A 23,553-nucleotide genomic window follows, 5' to 3' on the forward strand; every position below is an offset into this window, starting at 1 on the left:
CCCATTTATCCCATCCCCTTACCTACCTCCCCTCCAGCAACCCTCAGTTTGTTCTCTGTATTTAAGATTCTCTTATGGTTTGCCTCCTTCTCTGTTTTTATCTTATTTTTCCTTTCCTTCTCCTATTTTCATCTGTTGAGTTTCTCAAATTCCATGTATGAGTAAAATCAGATGACTTCTGTTTTTCTCTGACTGACTTATTTTGCTTAGCATAATACCTCTGCTTCCATCCACATTGTTGCAAATAAGTGGCAGACTCTTGATTTCAGCTCAGGTGATAATCTCACAGTTTGTGGGTTTGAGCCCCATGTCAGGCTCTGTGCTGACAGCCCAGAATGGGTGAGGAGAACACATGCTGGGATGAGCACTGGGTGTTGTTTATAAGCAATGAATCACGGGAATCTACCCCCAAAACCAAGAGCACATGGTATACACTATATGTTAGCCAACTTGTCAATAAATTATATTAAAAATACAAATAAATAGATAAATAAAACAAAAAAGTATCACATTTTCGTGAATTTTTATTAAAAAGTATGATGATTATTATTACTGTTTTACAATAAATAAATAAATGTGTAAAATGTTTGTCACATCCTAGGTTTTCAATGAAAAATTTCCCTTCTCCTTCCTATTTTCCTAAGAAGCCAACTAAATTTTAATCCCCACGCCCATGCCACCCACTCTATATTCTTTTATAATACTAGTGAGAATTTAGAAAAAGAGAAGGGATAACCTTTAATCTTCCTTTCTTGGCTTTGGCTTCTGGTGCTTTTCTGGCCTCCAAAATGACCACTTTTGGGCTTTTCTGACCCACCCAAATGGGCCTTCACACACCCCATCTCCAACAGTTCTTGAACTTAGAGACTTAGGCAATCTGTGATGCTGTTCAGTGACAGAGAGACCTTAAAATACAAACATGTCCTGACCAGAGTTGATTTTAACCTCTGAACAGTTTTCTCTGCATATCAAATAGAACTGATTTTATTTCACTGATCACTTAACCCTGTGAAGCACGACCAGAGACACAAAGATGAGAAAGAAACAAATCCTTTAGGAAGAGAATTGCAGTGTAGAAGTGGGAATGCACACACACACACACACACACACACACACACACACACACAGTAACACAGGAAGAACTGAGTGCTTTGAAGAGGAGTATAACAAATAAGAGGAAAGGACAGTTCACATTTGGCTGAGGAAACCAGGAAAGCCTTTAAATTAAGAAGGTGGCATTTGAGCTGGACTTTGTAAGTTGAGTGAGAGACTGGGTGAAGGAAGGAAAATTTGGTATGGGGAAATTCAGTGTGTCAAGGAAATAGTGAATCACACGAGAGGAAAATGTATAAATATGGTTATAACTAGCTAAAGTTAATGACACATTCACATCAGCTAGTTTTACCGTATTGATTTGAATTTAACCTTTCTCTCAAATCTCATTAGAGAAACCAACAAGCATGATGGCTTCCAGAAAACCTGTTCCAAAACTAGAAATGCTGAACAATAATTTGCCTTTAAAATTTAATGTGGCTTTTGCACTACTCTTTTTCCAGTCCTGTGCTTCTTCAGTGTCATTTAAAAAAAATTCTATGCTTTTTCTTAGGAAAGCTTTTTACTCTATAAGCTACTTTGTATCATAATAGAAACTGTACCTGATTCATAGTTTAAGTACTTAGCAAACATATGAAGAATAGAACAGAAAATAGACAAGGTTGAGCAGTCAAGTTTCTTTAGCACATATTGTAGGGGAAAAAAATGTTTGAAACAATGTAAATCAAGATGCAGTGAACATGTGAAGCACAAGGGGGATGTTATGATTACAGAAGCTTGATTAGCATGCATGCCATATTTGATATATTTAAATTGTTAGTGGTTGTGCTAATACTAAACTTTATATATTTTAGACCCAGTTTAATATGTTCATTAAATGAGGGGTGCCTGGGTGACTTAGTAGGTTAAGCATCTGACTCTTGATTTCCAAAGCTCAGGTCATGAACTCACCATTCTTGAGTTCGAGACCTGGATCAGGCTCCATGCTATCAGTGCAGAGCCTGCTTGGGATTCTCTCTCTCTCTCTCTCTCTCTCTCAACAGATAAACTTAAACAAATGTGTTCATTATATGAAAAGCCAACTTTTTGCATTGCATTTTTACATCATGTTCCCTATGCTTAGGAAATATATTAGTTTGTATTTTCTCAAAAGAGCATTTAGCTATGTTTATAAAAGTTTAACAAACAACTAACAATTTTTTGTCAATATTTATTCAGGCTGGTATCGCATCACTAAGCCAGGCATTGGAATAAAATGTCAGTATTATCAAGAAATTTTGCTTTAGGGGCACTTGGGTGGCTCAGTCGGTTAAGCGTCTGACTTCGGCTCAGGTCATGATTTCATAGTTCGTGGGTTTGAGCCCCGCGTTGGGCTCTGTGCTGACAGCTCAGAGCCTGGAGCCTGCTTCTGATTCTGTGTCTCCCTCTCTCTATCCCCCTCCCTCCCCTTCTCACGCTATCTCTCTCTGTCTCTCAAAAATAAATAAATGTAAAAAACAACATTTAAAAAAAGAAATTTTGCTTTAACCAGAATTATTTGACAGAGTAACCAATCAAGAAAAATAAAAAGTCCCCTGCTAAGTATCACATTTAACAAGACCATCTGACCAATCAAGGACAAGGTCCTTGTCACAATCACTGACTTGAGTAATTACTTGTTCTGAAGATCCCAATGGGCTCTGGCATAGGTGGCATAAACTCAGGGTGTTTTTCTGTTGGTTTTTTTTTTTTGGAAGATATGTTTGTAAAGTCTGCTTTAAGTGGGTACCTTGATATAACAATAAAATCAATCTTGGCTCTCCCTCTCTCTTTCACATTGTACACATACACAACACTCCACAAATTCAGAGCAAATGCTCAAAATCAAGCATTGGTGTCCTGAAAATGTATTCCCAAAGATGTCTGTTATTGTCAAAGGGAATTCTGCTCCCTGAGGCATATGCAACTGTGAGAATGTTCTGTATGTTTACTGCTTAGACACTCTGCTGCAATCTATTTCAGAACACAAAGGTTTCTGTATGGAACATTAAGTACTAACCAGTTAAATGCACATTAAAATTTGTCAGCAATACTAACCTACAGTCCAATGGAGATTTGCCTCGCTGGCACACATCTTTCATATTCTTATGGTTTTATGCAAGACATCCAAAGAAAGCAAAAGTAATTCCTTCCCTTCTTACTACTTACATACTTCAGTATAAAACAAATAATCTGTTAAGCATCATATCAGAAATATTTTTAAACAATGTTACTTTTTGTATTTTTGGTTTTAAGGATGATTAAAACTTTTAGGAATTCCTAAAACAAAGAGAAGAAGGAACTGGGGTGGAATAATTACTTGTTCTTTTCAATGCAATGATTACAATTGAGATGATAACAGTGATTCACAGAAAGAATCTGCCATGATAGAACTTTCTATTTTGAGAATGTATCATTATTTCATTTTCTAAGACAATTTAAATCAATCTCCAAACAGAGGTTGATTTTCAATTTTGTAATAATAATTTCAGCACACAAATTATTACTTAAAATCAAAATCAAAATTTATTCGTTCTTTATTCACATTTCCAATTAAATGCCATTCTGTTGTTTCATCAATACAAAAAACAAATAGCTTTCTTTGTCAATAACTGAAGAAGTTAGCTAAGCTTATGAAGAAAGGAAAGATAAAACTTCACCAGAGGATTGAAAAATAAAAGTGGACCAGGTTAACCAAATACCGGGTTTTAAAGTTTCCTGTTTCTTTGTCATGTTACTACTTTCAACTCATAGCTGCAAGCCCCAATCATACTTTCCCATGTAAACTATCCAGTTTTCTCAGCAAGCACTGAGCAAAGAAACTATTAATGTTTAAAAGTGAAATTGAGGGGGGCCTGGATGGCTCATTTTGTTAAGCATCCGACTTTGGCTCAGATCATGATCTTGCAGTCCATGAGTTCGTGTCCTACATCTGGCTCTCTGGTGAGCGCTCTGAGCCTGGAGCCTAGGAGCCCACTTGGAATTCTGTGTCTCCCTGTCTCTCTGCCCTTCCCCCGCTCATGCTCTGTCTCTGTCTCTCTGTCTCTGTCTCTGTCTCTCTCTCAAAAATAAATAAACATTAAAAAAAATTTTTTAAGTGGAAATCTTTTCCACTAAGGATGGTCCTGAAACTATATTTGTAAACACTCCACCCTCTGGCTTTAAAAGTCAGACCTAGTAACCTGGCAAAGAATGTCCAGTTCCTAAAACTAACAGTATAGACTTTCCTTTAGTTCTAGGAGGAAAGAATTTCTGGGCTCCTCATATTCATAGCTCCTAACTTCTACCTATACCTATCCACAACTGAAATAACTATTTTAGGAGGGAGACTATCACTTTAGTGACTTGTTTATTGGAATTATTTTATGTAAAACAATTCCACTCTTTATAATTCTTTTCATCTCTCCAACTCTTGGAATTGACTCAGGCAGGATGTTGATCAGAATGTTCCCAAGCATTGTTTCCTATTGCAAAGATGGCCAAGGGTGTGTTTATATAAATACCTAAAGGTGACCTCTTCCATGCAATTTATGTAGAATAAGTATTCCTGACCTCTTGCCCTTGTACTAAAGTGTTCTCTTCCCACTCTAGCCTATAAAAGCACACCAAACTGTGTGATAAATATGTAGCTATAAAAGTAGACAGAAATAAAAGAATGGGCACTCTTGTTAATATGTATCACGGATCTCTGATTGTAAACATAAGGTAGGGATCTGGACCCATTTTGCATAATAAGGCATCCTTGTTATCTGGTTACAAAAGCAAGGGGATATTTGTTAACATTTTTACGCTTTTAGGGGAAATTTAAGAATATTTTAAAGTCTAGGTACAACCAAAAACCACAAATTAAAAGTATAAACACAAAAAAGCATCATGTTGAAAGAGCCCAAGTTCTAAGATCGGAGCCTAATCCTGGCCCAGCACAAACAATCTGAGGGATCTGGGGCATGTTCTTCAACTCTTCTAAACTCGGTCTCTTAACCTGAAAACAGAGGGATTGAAGATGATCCTTAAATTTCTTCAGGCTCTAAAACTATTGGCATGTTAGGTCCTGCATAAATGCTTGTTGAATAAAAATGCCTATAACTGCCAAAGATCAAGAAATAGTGAATTCAGGATACAGCCTACCCAGACTTTCCTGTTCTAAAGTGGAGAGAGTGGAGTACCAGGAAGCTTCAGAGTTGGTCTCATAGGCTTCAGAGAAGGGACAGAAGCAATAAAGTTTGAAGCAGAAACCCGAGCAGCCTTAGTAGAGATTATTACATATAGGTTGTATTCAGAACATTCAAGGGAAATTCACAGGTGTATCTTGGTTTCCTGCAGAGATCAAACAGGAAGCTGAGTAGCACCCAAAAGCTGTGATACAATTGTGAATGGGATCAGTTTCTTTATTTGTCTTTGTGTTGCTTCATTATTAGTGTGTAAGAATGCAACTGATTTCTGTACATTAATTTTGTATCCTGCGACTTTGCTGAATTCATGTATCAGTTCTAGCAGGCTTTTGGTGGAGTCTATCTGCAAAAAGTGAAAGCTTGACTTCATCTTTGTCAATTTTGATGCCTTTGATTTCCTTTTGTTGTCTGATTGCTGATGCCAGAACTTCCAACACTATGTTAAACAACAACGGTGAGAGTGGACATCCCTGTTGTGTTCCTGATCTCAGGGGGAAAGCTCTCAGTTTTTACCCATTGAGGATGATATTAGCTGTGGGCTTTTCATAAATGGCTTTTATGATGTTTAAGTATGTTCCTTCTATCCCGACTTTCTCAAGGGTTTTTATTAAGGAAGGGTGCTGAATTTTGTCAAATGCTTTTTCTGCATCGTTTGACAGGATCAGATGCTTATGAAGGAAATTGAAGATGAGACAAAGAAATGCAAAAACATTCTGTGCTCATGGATTGGAAGAATAAATATTGTTAAAATGTCAATACTACCCAAAGCTATCTAGACATTCAATGCAATTCCAATCAAAATTGCACCAGCATTCTTCTCGAAACTAGAATAAGCAATCCTAAAATTTGTATGGAACCACAAAAGACCCCAAATAGCCAAAGTAATTTTGAAGAAGACCAAAGTGGAAGGCATCAAAATCCCAGACTTTAGCCTCTACTACAAAGCTGTAATCAAGACAGGACGGTATTGGCACAAAAACAGACACATAGACCAATGGAATAGAATAGAAACCCCAGAACTAGACCCACAAACGTATGGCCAACTAATCTTTGACAAAACAGGAAAGAATATCCAATGGAAAAAAGACAGTCTCTTTAACAAATGGTGCTGGGAGAACTGGACAGCAACATGCAGAAGAATGAAACTAGACCACTTTCTGACACCATTCACAAAAATAAACTCAAAATGGATGAAGGACCTGAATGTGAGACAGGAAACCATCAAAACCCTAGAGGAGAAAGCAGGAAAAGACCTCTCTGACCTCAGCCACAGCAATTTCTTACTTGACACATCCCCAAAGGCAAGGGAATTAAAAGCAAAAATGAACTATTGGGACCTCATGAAGATAAAAAGCTTCTGCACTGCAAAGGAAACTATCAACAAAACAGAAAGGCAACCGATGGAATAGGAAAAGATATTTGCAAATGACATATCAGACAAAGGGCTAGTATCCAAAATCTATAAAGAAGTCACCAAACTCCACATCTGAAAAACAAATAATCCAGTGAAGAAATGGGCAGAAAACATGAATAGACACTTCTCTAAAGAAGACATCCAGATGGCCAACAGGCACATGAAAAGATGCTCAATGTCACTCCTCATCAGGGAAATACAAATCAAAACCACACTGAGATAACACCTCATGCCAGTCACAGTGGCTAAAATGAACAAGTCAGAAGACTGTAGATGCTGGAGAGGATGTGGAGAAACAGGAACCCTCTTGCACTGTTGGTGGGAATGCAAACTGGTGCAGCCACTCTGGAAAACAGTGTGGAGGTTCCTCAGAAAATTAAAAATAGACCTACCCTATGACCCAGCAATAGCACTACTAGGAATTTACCCAAGGGATACAGGAGTACTGATGCATAGGGGCACTTGTACCCCAATGTTTATAGCAGCACTTTCAACAATAGCCAAATTATGGCTATTCTTATGGAAAAAGCCTAAATGTCCATCACCTGATGAATGGATAAAGAAGTTGTGCTTTATATATATAATGGAATACTACTTGGCAAGGAGAAAGAATGAAATATGGCCTTTTGTAGCAACGTGGACGGAACTGGAGAGTGTTATGCTAAGTGAAATAAGTCATACAGAGAAAGACAGATACCAGATGTTTTCACTCTTACGTGGATCCTGAGAAATTTAACAGAAGACCATGGGGGAGGGAAAGGGAAAAAAAGTTAGAGAGGGAGGGAGGCAAACCATAAGAGACTCTTAGAAACTGAGAGTAAACTGAGGGTTGATGGGGGGTAGGAGGGAGGGGAAAGTGGGTGATGGGCATCGAAAAAGGCACCTGTTGGGATGAGCACTGGGTGTTGTATGGAAACCAATTTGACAATAAATTTCATATTAAAAAAGAAAGCTGTGATACAGAATCAGAGTGGGAATGAGGTAGGCTAGTGAGAGGAATCAGTGCTTTCAGAGACAGGGAAAAGCAGGAATGGAAGGGAAAATGTAATTTCCCTGTTTAAGGAACAAGAAACTGAGAATTTAATAAATTTCATCTGAATTTAGTTTGTGGCCACCAACTCCTTAGTAATATGACCATTTTTGTTGGCTCTATGAAATACCATGCATGTGCTACAGGGAAGAATTACACTAAGAGGCATGTTAGGAAAAAGAAGTGAGCGGGATTGGATCTGTGGTCTCAGTCTGATATGGAGAAATCACTTCATTTTTCTGTTGCAAACAAGTGGAAAAGCCAAACCCAGTTTATCAAATCCCTTAAACTTCATCTCCATCTATCTATGGGCTGTAAGGATATGTAAATGAGAAATTACAGGCTCACCCCATTTCCTAAGGCAAGGAACCAAAAGTTTGTTTTTCATTAAGAAAAGTCTTTTTAAAAATAGACAACTTCATGCAGTTTGTCAGATCTTTATTGCACTTGCTTGAGCAAGTTACATAATCTCTCCTATGCCTGTTTCATCATCTGTAAAATGGGAAAATAGAATCAATATCAAAGAGGCATTGGGTAGATTGAGTAAATTAGCATATGTAAGGTAATTTAGAATAGTTTCCAACAAATAGTAAGTGCTATATACACAACTATTTTAGTATTGTTGTTGTTAATAAAAGACCAGGAGAGCAGCTTTCCTAATTCTCAAGGAAATTCAAAAATAAAAAACATTTGGGAAATAAAATGAATCCCACTCCAGAATAGCCAACTTTATCTGTTTTTAATAATTTTGAAGAGTAGGCAGGCAAAATCCAAACCATTTCGAGAATTAATAATGAGAGATAATACACATTGCAGCTACTTAACGCAAACTATCAAAAACTAAAATGAAGGGTGTCCTATTTAACAGCCTAAGGAGACCACATATTTTAATCAGTTTCTTCTTCTAAACCCTTGTTCACACAGATGTGGAATAATTGATTGCAATATTTTGTGCCAAGAGGCAGTCAATAGTACGGAGAAAGAGAAAGACAGCTTGGATTGCCAGGGGAAATAAAAGCTCCAAGGTAAGGAAAGAGCTCTTTCCCGGGGAATCAGAAGTCAGCCTTACATAACATGTTTTGCCTAAAAAAGAAATGTGCCCTTTTCCCTTAAATTTACATATGCTCCTCTCAAGATGTCTCTAGGATCTCTGGAATTTCTATGTGGAGTCAAACCTGTTTTAGCAATAATTTGCAATTGTAACAGCTCTAGCTAACACTGATATTCTAAGAGAAAAAATAAGGAGCAATTAAGATTATCGTAGAATATTTTAATTCTGGCATTTTGACCCTAAGGACACTTAAGACAAAATGCAACTTGACCCAAGTAAAATTAGATCAAGTAGAAATAATTATGTCAAAATAAAACTAGCAATGCTAAGCATATATATAGTGAAGCATTTTTTCTTTTTTAATAAAAAAAAGTTGAAGAATCACATATTATTAACAATAATAAACACTGCAAAAATTGACCTTAGAAGAAATTAAACTTTTAGAGAAATAGTTAACAAAAAATAGAATTGACACTAACTAAAACTTCTCATGGTAAAAATTTATTGACCAAAAATTGATAGAGGAATCATATCATCCTGTAAAATCCACAAAAATATGTCATGAAGTTGGTGAATCTTAATGTAAAATAAAACAATCAATGAATCAAATATTTATTTTAAAATTGACACAAAACATGGTAGTCTAATTAAAATAAGCTTAGTAGAATAAAAAAGGATAAAACCATAAATAGTTTAACACTGCTATTCAAAAATTAAGAAACAAAATTAACTAATAGAAGGTATTTTCCCCCACCAAATAAAATAGTTTACTGACCCAAATTCATTAATGTTGGCATAAATCTGATTTAAATGTTAGTGTACAGAAATAGTCAAAATATCCTCGAGTTTAAATTGGGTCAAATTGTCAGATGCAAATTGTGGGGGTCAAAAAAGTAAGGTCAAAATAGCCAATAACCAAAATTGTGCACTGTCCATTGGACTAATATAATATTTGCTCTTATGACTCCTACATTTATATACTAAGTAATCTAAAACTGACCAAAATGGTACATTAAATAAAGTGTAGAGGAAAAAAGTAATATTAACTCATCATAATTGTGATGATATATAATTGTGCTCTGATAATTAAAAAAAATTTTTTTAATGTTTTTATTTTTGAGAGAGAGAGAGAGAGAGAGTGAGAGGCGAGGGCAGAGAGAGAGAGAAGGAGACACAGAATCTGAAGCAAGCTCCAGGCTCTGAGCTGTTGGCACAGATCCCAACACGGGGCTTGAACTCACGAGCTGTGAGACTATGACCTAAGCTGAAGTCGGACACTCACCCAAATGAATCACCGGCCGTCCCAATGTGCTCTGAAAATTTAAAAAGCAGTGGGTTATTTGCTCAGTTCACTACTTGATTTTGAGAATATAAGAGTAGTTATAAACAGATTCTTCTGTGGAGAATGGACTTGTTAAAGAAAGCATAACTATGTTTAGGGCAATAGCTAAAGTATGAAAACCAGTGAGGAGGCTATTGTAAATATCAAAATAACAAAGGACAGTTGTTTAAATGAAGTAATACAGTGGAAATGGTCAGACTAGAGGATTAGGGATGAAAAGATAGGTAGACTGGGTTTTTTAGTGGGACCTGAAGCTGAATAAACCAGTCTGGAGCAAGATAGAGCAAAAAAGGCCAGCGATATAAATTTAGGAGGTGGCAGCATGTGTATGGTCTTTAAAAACCATAAGAGACTCTTAAATACAGAGAACAAAGTGAGGGTTGCTGGAGGGGAAATGTCTTGGGGATGGGCATTAAGGAGGGCACTTGTCGGGATGAGCACTGGGTATTATACGTAAGTGATGAATCACTGTGTTCTACTCCTGAAACCAATATTCTAGTATATATTAACTAACTTGGATATAAATAAAAATAAAAACAAGTAAAACAAACAAACAAAACTGAGATGAGATGAAATCACCTAGGATAACGTAAAAAGAGAAAATGCATACTGGGGATTCCCCAACATTTGGACTCTAAATCTTAGAGATTGGGCAGAGGAAGAGGAGACGTCAGAGAGAAAGGAGGAAAACCAGAAGACCAGAAAGTGTGGTATCATGGAAGCAAAAGAAGAAAATATTGCAAAAAAGAAAATGGCTAGATGTGTCAAATGTTCCTGATGGAGAATAAGGTGAGAAAGAAAATAACTCTCCATTGGAGGAGCAAGATAGACATTTTCGGAAATGTGGATAAAGTGTTTCCTGAAGTAGTTCAGATACAGTTCCAGTTGGTGTGAGGTAATGAAAGGATGAGAGGGAAGAAAGTGGAGTCAGTGCCTGAAGACAACTCTAATGAGGAGTTTCCTATGGGAAAAAGTAAAGAAATGGAGTGGTAGGTGGAGAATGATAGGAAAGTCAATGGAGGCTTTACCAATTTTTTCAAGGGGTTGATATTTAGGCATGTTTACACAATGGTGGGAATAGTGCAGCAGAGAGAGGGGACAATTTCCTAGCAAGGTCCTTGTGGAGGCACCAGCCTAGAGGAGACAAGGATTCCCCTTCCTGGTAAGAGCAGAGGAGGTAGAATACATGGGATAAAGTCACCAGCTCTGCTGGGCCTCAGCTTCTTTGGAATAGGAGGCTGCTGAAGCATGTTTTCCATGGTCTACCCTCAATTGTACTCCAATTCTCCCAAGCTCACCTACATTATTAAACACAGTTAAGCTTTCATTAACATAAGGTTCTTGAAAAGACATCTAAATGTTGAGTAAATGGTTCAAAGAAATAAGACAAAAATGGCACCAAATTCACCTGCCATTCCTATTCACCCATTCACCCCTAACTCCTGGGTATAACACTCTTAGGATCTGCAGGTGTTTCTTCTTTTTTTTATATATATATTTTTAATGTTTATTTATTTTTGAGACAGAGAGAGACACAGCATGAGCAGGGAAGGGGCAGAGAGAGAGGGAGACACAGAATCGGAAGCAGGCTCCAGGCTCTGAGCTGTCAGCACAGAGCCCGACGCGGGGCTTGAACTCAGGAACTGTGAGATCATGACCTGAGCCGAAGTCGGATGCTTAACCGACTGAGCCACCCAGGCGCCCCTGCAGGTGTTTCTTCTAATATAAATGCATTTTCAGGGGATGCAAAACCAACAGTTCCTCCAACTTAGCAGCGAGTTCTCTTATATATATCTTCTCTAGGAGAATGGAAATAGCCTAAGATCTCAAGGCAATATTCTACATTGGAGTTTCTCCCTTTCCTTGAAAACTCCTTTTCATTCAAGCAGAAGCAGTGCTCTGTGGTCTATTATACCAGCTTATTATATCAGATTATATCAGAAGTGAAGCACTTATTCTTCATTGGCTCATTTATCTCAAAAATCTTGTCAGAAAGATGACAATTATAGTCCTAATTATCCTCATTAAGACAAGGTTTATGAATGAAAATATAATATCATATTGAACAGTAAAACACAATTTTAAATCATGATATATCTTGAGTAAGAATAACTCACTGACTTCTGATAACCCAAAAAAGACTTGGCTTCTATGTTTTTCAAAAATAGGGGGAAAAATCTGCTGGTGTATCTTTCACCCCTAAGGTTAGAAAACCACAAATGGAAATTTATAAAATAGCTTCTACAAATGATTATATTACCTATCTTTCCACCTTATAGGATCCTATGTGATCAAATAAAATCTGTGTAAGGGAACTTTAAAGACTATAAAATGCTATATAAGTTTAAGCACAAACCCTAGAATCTACCCAGGTACAATTAAAGTACACAAGCATCAATAAAGAGGCTTTGAGAACAGAGATAGGAAAGTGCAAATGTGATAACCTTTTCAGTTGAGGATTTGGGATCCAAGGAATGTTGGAAGTCACAGCACAGAAGTACTTGGATATCTCAGGGGCAATGAGAACACATAAAGGAAGAACAATTCTTTAAGTCTGTGCAGCTCAAACTTTTATTTGCAAATGAATCACTTGAGGATCTTGTTGACAATGCAGATTCTGATTCAGTAAGACTGGGGCGGGGCCTGATTCTGCATTTCTAACAAGCTCCCTGCTGGGAGGTCCACATACCAACTTTTAAATTTCTCTTTTTTTTAATGTTTATTTATTTTTGAGAAAGAGACAGAGTGCAAGCCGGGGAGGGGCAGAGAGAGAGAGGGAAACACAGAATCTGAAGCAGGCTCCAGGCTCTGAGCTGTCAGCACAGAGCATGAGGCGGGGCTCAAACTACAGACTGGGAGATCATGACCTGACCTGAAGTCCAACGTTCAACGGACTGAGCCACCCACGCACCCCTCCACAGACTACACTTTGAGTAAGACTCAACTAACGGGGCTAAGGTGTGAGCCAGGTGTCACAAAAAGAGGACTTGGTAAGATAGTGTCATGAAACAGCCAAGAGGCCTGACAATAGAGATCTTTATTATAAAGAGAGATTTAAATAAGGCATATGTGTTAAGGTTAAAAACTGAGATTCAAGGGTGGAAAGAAAGCAAGATGTATGGGATGACCTGGGGTAATGAAGCATCAGCAGATATAAGATGTTCTTCCTGAGGGATTTTTTTTTTTATAGCTCTAAGAGAGGAAATCCCTTCAGGAGGAAGAAATCAGCCACTTGAAAGAAGGACCAAAAAAGTCTTCAGTAATTAGTCTATACCAATCAAATATTTTGGTGTTCCTAGATTTTGAAAGAATCATGTATTCCTTAATAGACTGTCATGAAGAATTCTTAGACTAACTTATCACTTAACACTCAGACTATGACTTACCATAGGTATCATCTTCTAAGTAAGTAGTGTCTGATGTTTCTTCTAGGAAAAAAAACAAAGGGCAAGCAAATCTTTATTTGTAAGGATCAGTGATTCCGAAGCTCTATACCCATCTCTCCCTACCATAAGAAATCCTAGTTCTTCAACCTTAACACAGAGAATAACATAAGGTGTATTGTACTAGCTAAACAGATACTTAATGCCCATAGTAACTAATCATGTGGAAGTTAATCTTAGGAAGTTAAAAACAAAATTGCACAAAGATACTGGGTTTAGAGGTTGGAGGGTGGGGGAATAAAGTTTTTAATTCTTTCATTTTCACCCATGCCTTGTACAAGGTGATACGTACAGTCTTGAAAAATTCAGCACCAAGAACTAAGGCACTTTGTTTACTTTCATTTTATGCTTCTGCTTAAACCTCAGAAGATGCATTAGTCATGAAAAACTTAATATGCATTGAATACTTTCAACTACATGCAGAATAGCCAGTATAGACTACAGAGAAGAGATGTAACTCAAATTCTGCAGCCACAATTGAACCACATTACATGTGGGGGAGGTGGATGTGGCAAGTTCCATAATGAACAGTGATAGCACACCTAAGTTTTATTGCTCAAATAATCCCATCCATATGGGAAACAAAAATATTAATGCTTTCTATGAACACTCCATTCTCTGTTACTTTATCAGCCTTGTCAAGCCATTAACAAAAAGCATTCTCACTATAGAACTGATGGGCAGAAATTACAACCCTTGATCTAAGCATCCATGTTTCACATCAATCTAACAATAGAAAACGATTGAGAGTCAGAGTTGGGATAAAGATTCTAGAGAAAGTGAGCATTTGTAAACTGTGTTCACTGGGAAAGAAAATGATAATTAAAATAGCAACCAATTCTTGAATACTTACTATACACTAGGTGCCATGATTCATTTACATTATTTCTTTTAATATTCACAACAACCATTGCCGTAGTCAGAGTAATCAATTCTCCTCTAAAAATAAAACGCTGAAGTTCCCAGAGGCAATGTGCTTCGGGTCTAATCTTTGCTTAGTCACCACCCTGCTAGTAAGTGGTGGATCTGAAAATCAAACTTAGGTTTATGTGGCTCCAATGTCCACTCATAACCAGTACAACTTCCAGCCTCTAGCACTCAGATGGATCACAAAAATAAAGATAATTTATAAAAATTTTAGGACTCCCCTCATCCTGCACCACACCTCCTTTAAAAGAGCAATGCTGGACCACATTCATTAGAATGATAAGCATTAACTGATTTCCCAGCTTTTACATGGGGGGTATATAGCCAAAGAAAGCCCCCCAAATAAGAATGGCCATCTCTCACTGTTTTATTAGACCTAAAAGCATGTATATTGAAGGCTGAGTACTTGAGAGATAGAATAAAATATTAAAATCCAATATCAACTGCTTCATTCCTGTTCCTGGGCCCTAAGTAACTAGACTTGCCTTTCAAATCCCCGAAAATAATAAAAAACAACAAAATTTCATATTTTAAAAAAGATGTCGCAATGTTTTTTGGTAAAAGGCCTAAGAACGTACTATTCTAATCAAACGTTAGTTCGTACAGTAACAGAGGTTAGCTCCTGCCTCAAGCTCCCTACTCTGATCTTTCCCAACTCCTCCAGGTATATATACTAATGAACTCCACCTACAGGCTCAGGCCCACTGGAATCCTTGCTGGGTATGGCAGGAAGCAGAGCAGTAACCTCAGCCCCAGCAGATGGAGAAGGGAATAAGCTACCCCTGCAATGTAGGTGCTTTACAGACACAGTTAAATCCTCAGCAACTATGGACTAAAAGTATAAGCATTCCCATTTTACAGATAGGGTATATGGAAACTCAGTGTTGAAAGTACCAAGGTTGCATAGTCTCGTTTAAAAACAACAAAGCGGACCTAGGTGCTGGTCTCCCTTACCCAGATAGAATATCATACAATATAATTTTGACTCCTTCTTCCTAGAATTTGCACAGTGAGTTAAAAAATCAAAGTTCTTTGTCTCTTTTTTTTTTTTGGTGTGATCAATTCATAAAATGGTAGAACCAGCTTTCTGTATAACCTTATATCTTTTTTAAAAAGTATGAGAACATCCATACATCATGCAGACTGCCTTTGGATGTGTACAAACACCAATGCCAAATTATTTTGACCCTGGTAATAGCTGAGAAGACTGGAATCTCAAATGAGATCAGCTCCTGGATATGCATCCTGCCTACTTATGGCTAGTGCAGTGGCCTCAGTATGTAGTTGGAGATGGGAACTATTGGACTATCCTTCCTAATCTGATTGCTGTGCCTTTTATCACCTTCATTTCCTTTTGTCTTTCTTGCTCGAAGGGTCTTCTTTATTTTTTTTAACGTTTATTTTTTTTCTGAGAGAGAGAGAGAGAGACAGAGCCTAGGGGCAGAGAGAGAGGGAGACACTGAATCTGAAGCAGTCTCCAACTCTGATCTGTCAGCACAGAGCCCAATGCAGGGCTTGAACTCACAAACCCTGAGATCATGACCTGAGCCAAAGTTGGACGCTTAACCAACTGAGTTATGCAGGCACCTGCTTGAAGGGTACTAAGGGGATGAAGACAGGTTGGAGATAGGGATGGAGGAGGGATTAGCAATGAGCAGAGCCAGGCTGGAAATCGGTGAGAGTCACACTCTTGCTGTGTCAGTCTGGAATCTTATTAAAAAGAACCCAGCCCCTAGTCCTACATTCAGGTTCAGCATTGCTAATAGTGATTCAACCGTATACTATGTTTCTCCTGATGTGATGCATTGGAGATCATACAGCATATGTAGAATGTATTCTGGTCCAAAAATGTTTAACAGGAATACATCAAAACCTAACCTACATTTTATACGAAATACAGGAGATAAAGAAACAATGTGAACGATACCCCTGGGAAGGAACCAAACAAATCCAGAAAATGAGATATTCTGCAGGACAACTGACAGGACCACATGTCAGTATTAGGAGAAAAAGGGACCTTGCTAATTAGAATATTAGAGACCTAAGGGACATAACCACCAGATCCAAGGTCTGGACTAGATTAGATCCTGAGATGGACAAAATGCTATAAAGACATTTGTGGGGGACAACTGGGGAAATCTGAATATAGGATGAATATAAGATAAAATTAACATTTGTTGAACTGGAAAAGTGGAAACTGTTTACCAAAAAAAAAAAAAAAAAAACAGGTAGCAAACAGCATAAAAAGCAAAATCTCTCATAAACAAATACTACAAATCTGGAAGGAAATATGAGAAAGGTTGTATGTGTGGGTGATTGTAGCTGTGGTACTTTATTTAATTTTATTTTATTTTGATATATTTTCTAACTTTCTACAATGTGCATAAAATGGCTTTTATAGTGATAAAAAATATTTTATACTGCAGTATTCCAACGCATTGGCTTGGATATGTCTGAATATAAAAAATACTCAGAGTCATGATGCTGAATTTCTAACACTTTGTGGTGGCTGGAACCTCCACTGCTGTGTCCTGCATGCCAACCTCTGGTGCCATTGCCCACCCAAACTGTACTTGGCTTACTCAGTATACTGCAAGAAAGCAGGTGGCTGGCCATGTAGAGTCAGCCACTATAGCTGATATCATTTCGCACTGCGTCCTGGCTTCATTAACCCCTGCTACAGAGACCTGGCAGTCTGCAAGCCCAGGAGAGATGTGATAACTAAGCCTGTATCATCTGAAAAAGAGGCTGTTAAAACCAGTCTTGCTGAAAGGGAGAACTGGAACCAGGGTGTGGACACAACTGTGTCCACAAAGTCATGATTTCCTTCCTTCCATAATTTAGTCATTCATTTAGCAAGGATTTACTGGCCTCTTACTCGGTATCAAATACTATGCTAGGCACCGAGACTACATAGGTAACCAAAGGAATCCCTCCTTGTCCTCATGGAGTTCTTTGTAATGCATCAGGATGAGAGACTTTAAGCAAATAAGCACAACAATAATTCTTTACTTGCAAATGTGATATGATACTTGCTATGAAGAAGTATATTGTATGAGGGCAATAAACCAGAAATTTAAAGGATGAGTAATGGTGTGCAGTCTTGGCAAAGGGCATAGCATGGGCAAAGACCCTATGATAGGAAGGAGCTGGCAGCTACGGGGAACACGAACAAAGCCAGTATGGTTGGAAGACACTTGGGTGAGAGGCTGAGTGATGTGAGCTGCAGCTGGAGGAGCAAGAAGGGGGGCAAATGGACACACCTGACCACCTTATAAAAGGCCCACGTTGCGCCCCACCTAGATGCCCTTGTGGAAATAACACTTGAGCACCTGAGGTCTGAGATGGACCTGACCCTGCTGATTATCATCTGTAACCTTTTACGTTCTCTAAAAGAAGAACTGCTGTTGAATCTTAAAAGGTAACAAGAGGGGCGCCTGGGGGGCTCAGTTGGTTGGGCGTCCAACTTCCGCTCAGGTCATGATCTCACGGTTTGTGAGTTCGAGCCCCGCGTCGGCTCCGTGCTGACAGCTCAGAGCCTGGAGCCTGCTTGGGATTCTGTGTCTCCCTCTCTCTCTGCCCCTTCCCCACTTGCTCGCGCTCTCTCTCTCTCTCTCAAAAATAAATAAACATGGGGAAAAATTTTAAAAAGGTAACAACGTTCTGAGTATCATGGTCAAGTACTGGAAACAAAATAAAGATATTATCCTAGGCATGAGGAACCTTTTTGGCAGTTCTAGTAGCCACGATTTAAAGAAATCTGTAATGGAGTTAGGGACAGTCCAGAGAAAGTCAAGAGGGAAAAGGCCAGAAAATGTGGTCCACACATAACGCACTTCCCTTAAAGAGACAAAAAAATGATGGTGCTGATGAGGGCACAGGTCTGGGGGTCCCAGGCACTCCTCACAGGGGCAGCCTTGGCAGAACCGTAGTGCTGAAGCGGGCAGGCTGGTAGGTAAAGATGACTGAGGTGTATGAAATCAAAAGCAAGAGAATGGTTACAGGTAAGAAGTTGAACACTACCTTTCAGTAATTAGAAATGGTGTATGTTTTTATGGAATGTAGAAGGTTTGAAAACTCATAAGCCTGAAAAAAAAATACATTTCATACAGATAAGATGAAGTTCTGCTTTCTGCTTGGCCACAGTGCGGTCAGAGAGACCTGGCCTGGCCCTGCCCCTCACTCCCTCTGTTTGCTGTGCCTGTCTCATTTGTAAAATGGGACAGAGTGCTATCACAGGGCTGTTGTGAGAAATGAATGACACGATACTGAAATTTTCACCAGTGTCTGCCACATAAAAGACACTCGGTGAATGTTAATACCCTTCCTTATAGAACATGGGAGCTCTGAAGGATGCTGGCATGTGAAAAATAAAAGAGGTGGTAAGCTGTGATTAAGAAAGAAGAGCTTATTTTCTAAATCACTGATATTTCTTGAGATAGCCTGAACTATGCAGAAAATATATGCACCTCAAAATACACTCAGTGGTATCCCTTCCAAAACCACAATATTGCAATAGATGGTCATTGATATTTATATATGGCAGGAGTCTCCCAACACTCTTTTTAGAATCAGAACCTAGACAATTTTGGCCCAAGGCTATTTCAATGTTTACCCACTTGATTGTCTAGGAACTTTTGCCACTATGTAGAGGAGGATGTCTATATACAATGATATAGATATATATATAGATAGATAGATATAGATATATATATATACACACATATATATATATGTATATATATATATGAATACACATAAATGTGTGTGTGTATATACATATATACACACACACATATTTTCCAGGATCCTTGAACTCACTTTTTTTCACCTGTTCCTCCCTTTCAATCTTCTCCTCAATTAACTCATCATTGTTCCAGATATTCAGATATAATCTGTCCTACTATTTTTCTTTGAAAGAGAGAGAGCTCGCTTGTGCACAAAAACAAGGGAAGAGGCAGAAGGAGAGGAAAAGAGAGAATCTCAAGCAGGCTCCCCACCCAGCATAGAGCCCTAAGCAAGGCTCGACCCTCATGAACCATGAGATCATGACCTGAGCTGAAATCAAGAGTTGGATGCTCAATCGACTGAATCACACAGGCATCCTTAATCTGTCCCACTTTTAAATCCTCCCATAACAGATGTCTTGAATGCTATAATGTAAATTAGTGTAATATGCTACATGTTTTAGAATAAAACTGAATAATTTATCCATATTTGTATTAACTACATTTTAAAAGACCCAAAGAAAAGAAACATAAAACACAAATTCCTTATAAAAGTTGAGGCATCCAACTGATGCATGGCAGACAAGAGGAAGTAGATAATAGGTATGACAATAATTATGCTATTTCTGACTTCATCATGCAATTATCTGCTATATCTATTTATAAGTTATGTCACATTTCCCAACATATACTATTGTCTCTTTTCGTTTGTGATTTAAAAAAAAAAAAGCCAATTCCTCTGTGCCCAAAAAATGACCAAGAGTTCATTGAATAAAGCAGATCCATGTGATATCATCTTAAGCAATGTCATCTTAAGTATATCCATGCCTCTAGGTTTCATCACCTTTGTCTGGATCAACACTATCCTTTGAATGAGGAAAGGTGCAATCTCTTTCCATATCAGCCTCTGTAATATTTCATGGTGATGTGTGGTGGGGCAGGTGAGAAAAGGAAAGGTAAAAATTCAGTAGAAGACAGAATCTAACCACTGCATATAGAAACACAAACTTGAAAAGAATTCTCAAATTTGTGAAAAACTGACATCATTGATTTTACAAATTCCTGCACTGTGTTTTGGGGGAGGGAGGTTGTAGAAATGGTGGTTGCCATATTTATGTGCTATTTTAAAATAAAATAGTTCTGTATTGTTTTTATTCATTCAACCAAAATTTCTTGAGTACCTGCTCTGTGCTAATAATGTAGCACTAAAAAATAGCAAGACCCTGCCTCTGCTTTTGAATAGTTTATGATCCAGTGAGGATGTGAATTTTACCATAGCTCTTGGGGCAGTGACAGTATATAAGGGCATCACCATTATAAGATATACAGAAGCTAGATGTTTGAAGTATAGAGTCTGGAAGTTAGCAACTTTGGGGATTCAAATTAGACTATTGGCATAATAGTACAGCCCATTTTTGAATGCCAGTATGTCAATGTCAGAGTTTTATCCAGGTCCATAAGACTTAGAATCTTACAATCTCAACCCATTCCATTCTATTACCTTAAGCATCTTTAGAGAGGAAGGGGTGGTCTCAAGAGCAACGAGGCATTCAGAGTTAAATTTGTCCCATGAAGCAGTTTAGGCAAATTTGTATAGTACCAAGATACTGGTCAATTCCCTGACCTTCAAGAGACATCTGAAGGTTGGTGTAAAGATCACTTCACATAGACTCATCTGCCTTTGGAAAATATCCAATGATATTTCCCCATGTAAAGGTCAGAGGTAAAAACAAGAGCAATACTTCAGTCCAGATGGTGGACAAAGAAGAAAAAGAGCACAGGTTGAACAAGCATAAGCTACCAAGGATATGATGTATTCAATACAGAAAAATATTAAGTAGTCACAAACAGAGAATGTGAGGGGTTCTTTCTTTCACAGTCATTGACCCATAACAGAATCCAATCACCACATACAAAGGGAACAGAACCATGATCCTCAATGGAAAATGAAAACTCTGGCATGATCGGGGTGGGGGGGGGGTGCAGGGAAGGACAGGAAAGAGAAAAATAAAGACAAAGAAGTACAGAGAGATCATTATATATGCACAGCTATACTCTTAATAAGACTTTTTTGGGGAATATTTTTCCATCTTTATTCTAAACAGCTGTCACACCATGGTGTTGTTGCCTTGGGGTTTAGTTAGAATACATATCAAAATATAATTGTTAGTTCAGTGTAGCCCATATCCTTAGATGGAAATATTCTCTGTTGGATGACAATTTACTATGATTTGTGAATTTTGCAAGATTTTTATCTTGAGCTCCAAATGAGTTGAGAATGACACTTTTCAGCCTACCTTCATTCAGTATTTAATAATTTTAGAGCAGATTTTATTCACTAGGATTTGATGGGGGAAAAAGTAAAAAGAAAATGTAGCATTTCACAATACTGTTCAAACATAAAGATAAGGCATTTTTATGCAATGACATTGTAATTTTATTTTACTTGACTACAAGATCTTTAAGTGCAAAGATTATGTCCTTTTATCTCTGTATCTCCCATGCATAGCACAGTGCCAGGCACATCTCATTTGCAACAAATATTGAATGAATAAATAAAAGAATCAGTTTCAATGGGGAGAGGGTGCAGGTGAGTTCTGTTACCACACAGAATAAGGAGAAGCAATTTGTAACATGATTGCTTCCCTAATTACATCGTGGGCCCATTTCAAATATTTCAATCCAGTGCTCAATACCTTAAGCCTAGACATGCCTCAGAATCCTTCTCAACACGGTACTCCAGGCAGCCATACTCCATTAAATCAAAGTTGGCATTTAGAGTAAAATCTATTCCTATCACTGCAATAAAGGTTTCTATCATGCAATCCATAAGAAGGAAAAATTTTTCCAAAATTTCTCCTCTGGTATCAACATACATATTCACAATTCCAATAATTGTAATATGCATGAACATATACACTTTAGAATCTGTTGTTCTGTCTTCTTCTTTCTCTCTTACAAGTTAGTATGCACATCCAGAAGTCTTGAGCAGAACACAGACCCAGCACAAGGCAGCTCTTGTTGATATCCTTGTTATAAGTAGAATAAAAATGTGCACTTAGACTATTATGACATTTATAAAATTTGACACTAATGTTTCTGTTACCTGAGAGCTTACATATTTATTTAATATCTGTCTAGATCACCATGGATTCACTAGTACCTGGGACATATGAGGTGCTTCATAGATATTTATTGATCAACTGGATTATAAAATTCTCATGTCTTGTGACTTCCTTTCTCCCTACTGTAGACAGTTACCATGCCGAGCATTGGCACCTGGGGCAGTTTCTGCCTCCTGACCCCCACAGAATAAGCCACAATAAAATATGCTACCCACAAATTACAAATTTCACTCTAGCCAGGTCTCTGGGTTAATGTGACCCAGGTCCAGTGGTACATTTTTTAAGAATTCTCTTTCCACTAGCAAGGTGGCAGGCGGATTGTGAGAATACTCTGTTGCCCCATGCCAAAAACAAAAAAAAAAAACAAAACCAAAAACATGTATCTAGAGATAAAGAGTTCCAGGTACCATACATGAACTGAAAGCTATACTTTCCTTAGCTTTCTACCATACATGGCCAGTCTTAACTTTTCTTTCCTTGTTGTCGTAGTGTCTTCTTTATGCTCAGTTTCTGACGCCATGCATTTTGAGCATGGATAGTCAAGCTCAGTAATCAGAGAACAACTCTTATTCTTTCAGCTTTTTTCTATCAGGTTCTTTTCTACTGAGACTAGATCTTGATTCATTATTCCCTCACCCCCCTGTCTTTTAGCTGAAACTTGAGTTGTCAAAAGCATCCTGTGCCAAAAATGTCCACGCTTTGCCTAATTGTCCTTGATCCCTGCTACTCTCTTTTCTAAATTGGTTCCACACTGGCCACTGACTTGGTCAATGTCAGGTTTGAAAAAAAAAACTTGGCTTTTTGTTTTGGGTTGACTTTTCCTTTCTGTGAAGGCAGAACTGTACCAGCAATCCTTTCAAAGGATTTCTCAATCCAAAAGTATTTACTGAGTACCTACTTTATTCAAAATTGTGCTAGGCACCAGAGCTAACAAGGAATTAGATAGACACAGCCTTGCTCTCATGAAGCTTATAGTCTAATAAGTGAAGAACATAACCAACTAATTTACAGTTAATTATCAAGGTATGAGGTGCAATAAAGAAGAGGTATGGAGGCAGGTACCTGGGTGGCTCAGTCAGTTAACTGTCAGACTCTGGATTTTGGCTCAGGTCATGATCTTATGGTTCATGAGTTCAAACCCCACATCGGGCCCTGTGCTGGCACTGCAGAGCCTGCTTAGGATTCTCTCTCTCTCTCTCTCTCTCTCTCTCTCTCTCTCTCCCTCTCTCTCTCTCTCTCTCTCTGCTCCTT

The 23,553-nt window shown here is 38.0% G+C and overlaps 1 protein-coding gene across 11 annotated transcripts in view; it reads right to left on the minus strand.

Annotated features, from left to right (window-relative positions):
• SLC44A5 (solute carrier family 44 member 5) overlaps nucleotides 1-23,553 on the minus strand; it is a 369,855-nt gene that overhangs the window by 173,960 nt on the left and 172,342 nt on the right. For 4 of the 11 annotated variants that reach the window (XM_053214248.1, XM_027058847.2, XM_027058846.2 and 1 more), the window contains one exon: nucleotides 13,467-13,508. The exons of 4 other annotated variants lie outside the window; for them this stretch is intronic. In XM_053214248.1, coding sequence (XP_053070223.1) covers nucleotides 13,467-13,508 — 42 coding nt within the window. Of the gene's footprint in view, nucleotides 1-10,020; nucleotides 10,052-13,466; nucleotides 13,509-23,553 lie in introns of all 11 variants that reach the window. 3 more of the 11 variants (XM_053214251.1, XM_053214249.1, XM_053214250.1) reach the window with 1 other exon arrangement.

The sequence above is a fragment of the Acinonyx jubatus genome, chromosome C1 (genome assembly GCF_027475565.1).
Source record: "Acinonyx jubatus isolate Ajub_Pintada_27869175 chromosome C1, VMU_Ajub_asm_v1.0, whole genome shotgun sequence".
Classification (NCBI taxonomy): Eukaryota; Metazoa; Chordata; class Mammalia; order Carnivora; family Felidae; genus Acinonyx; species Acinonyx jubatus.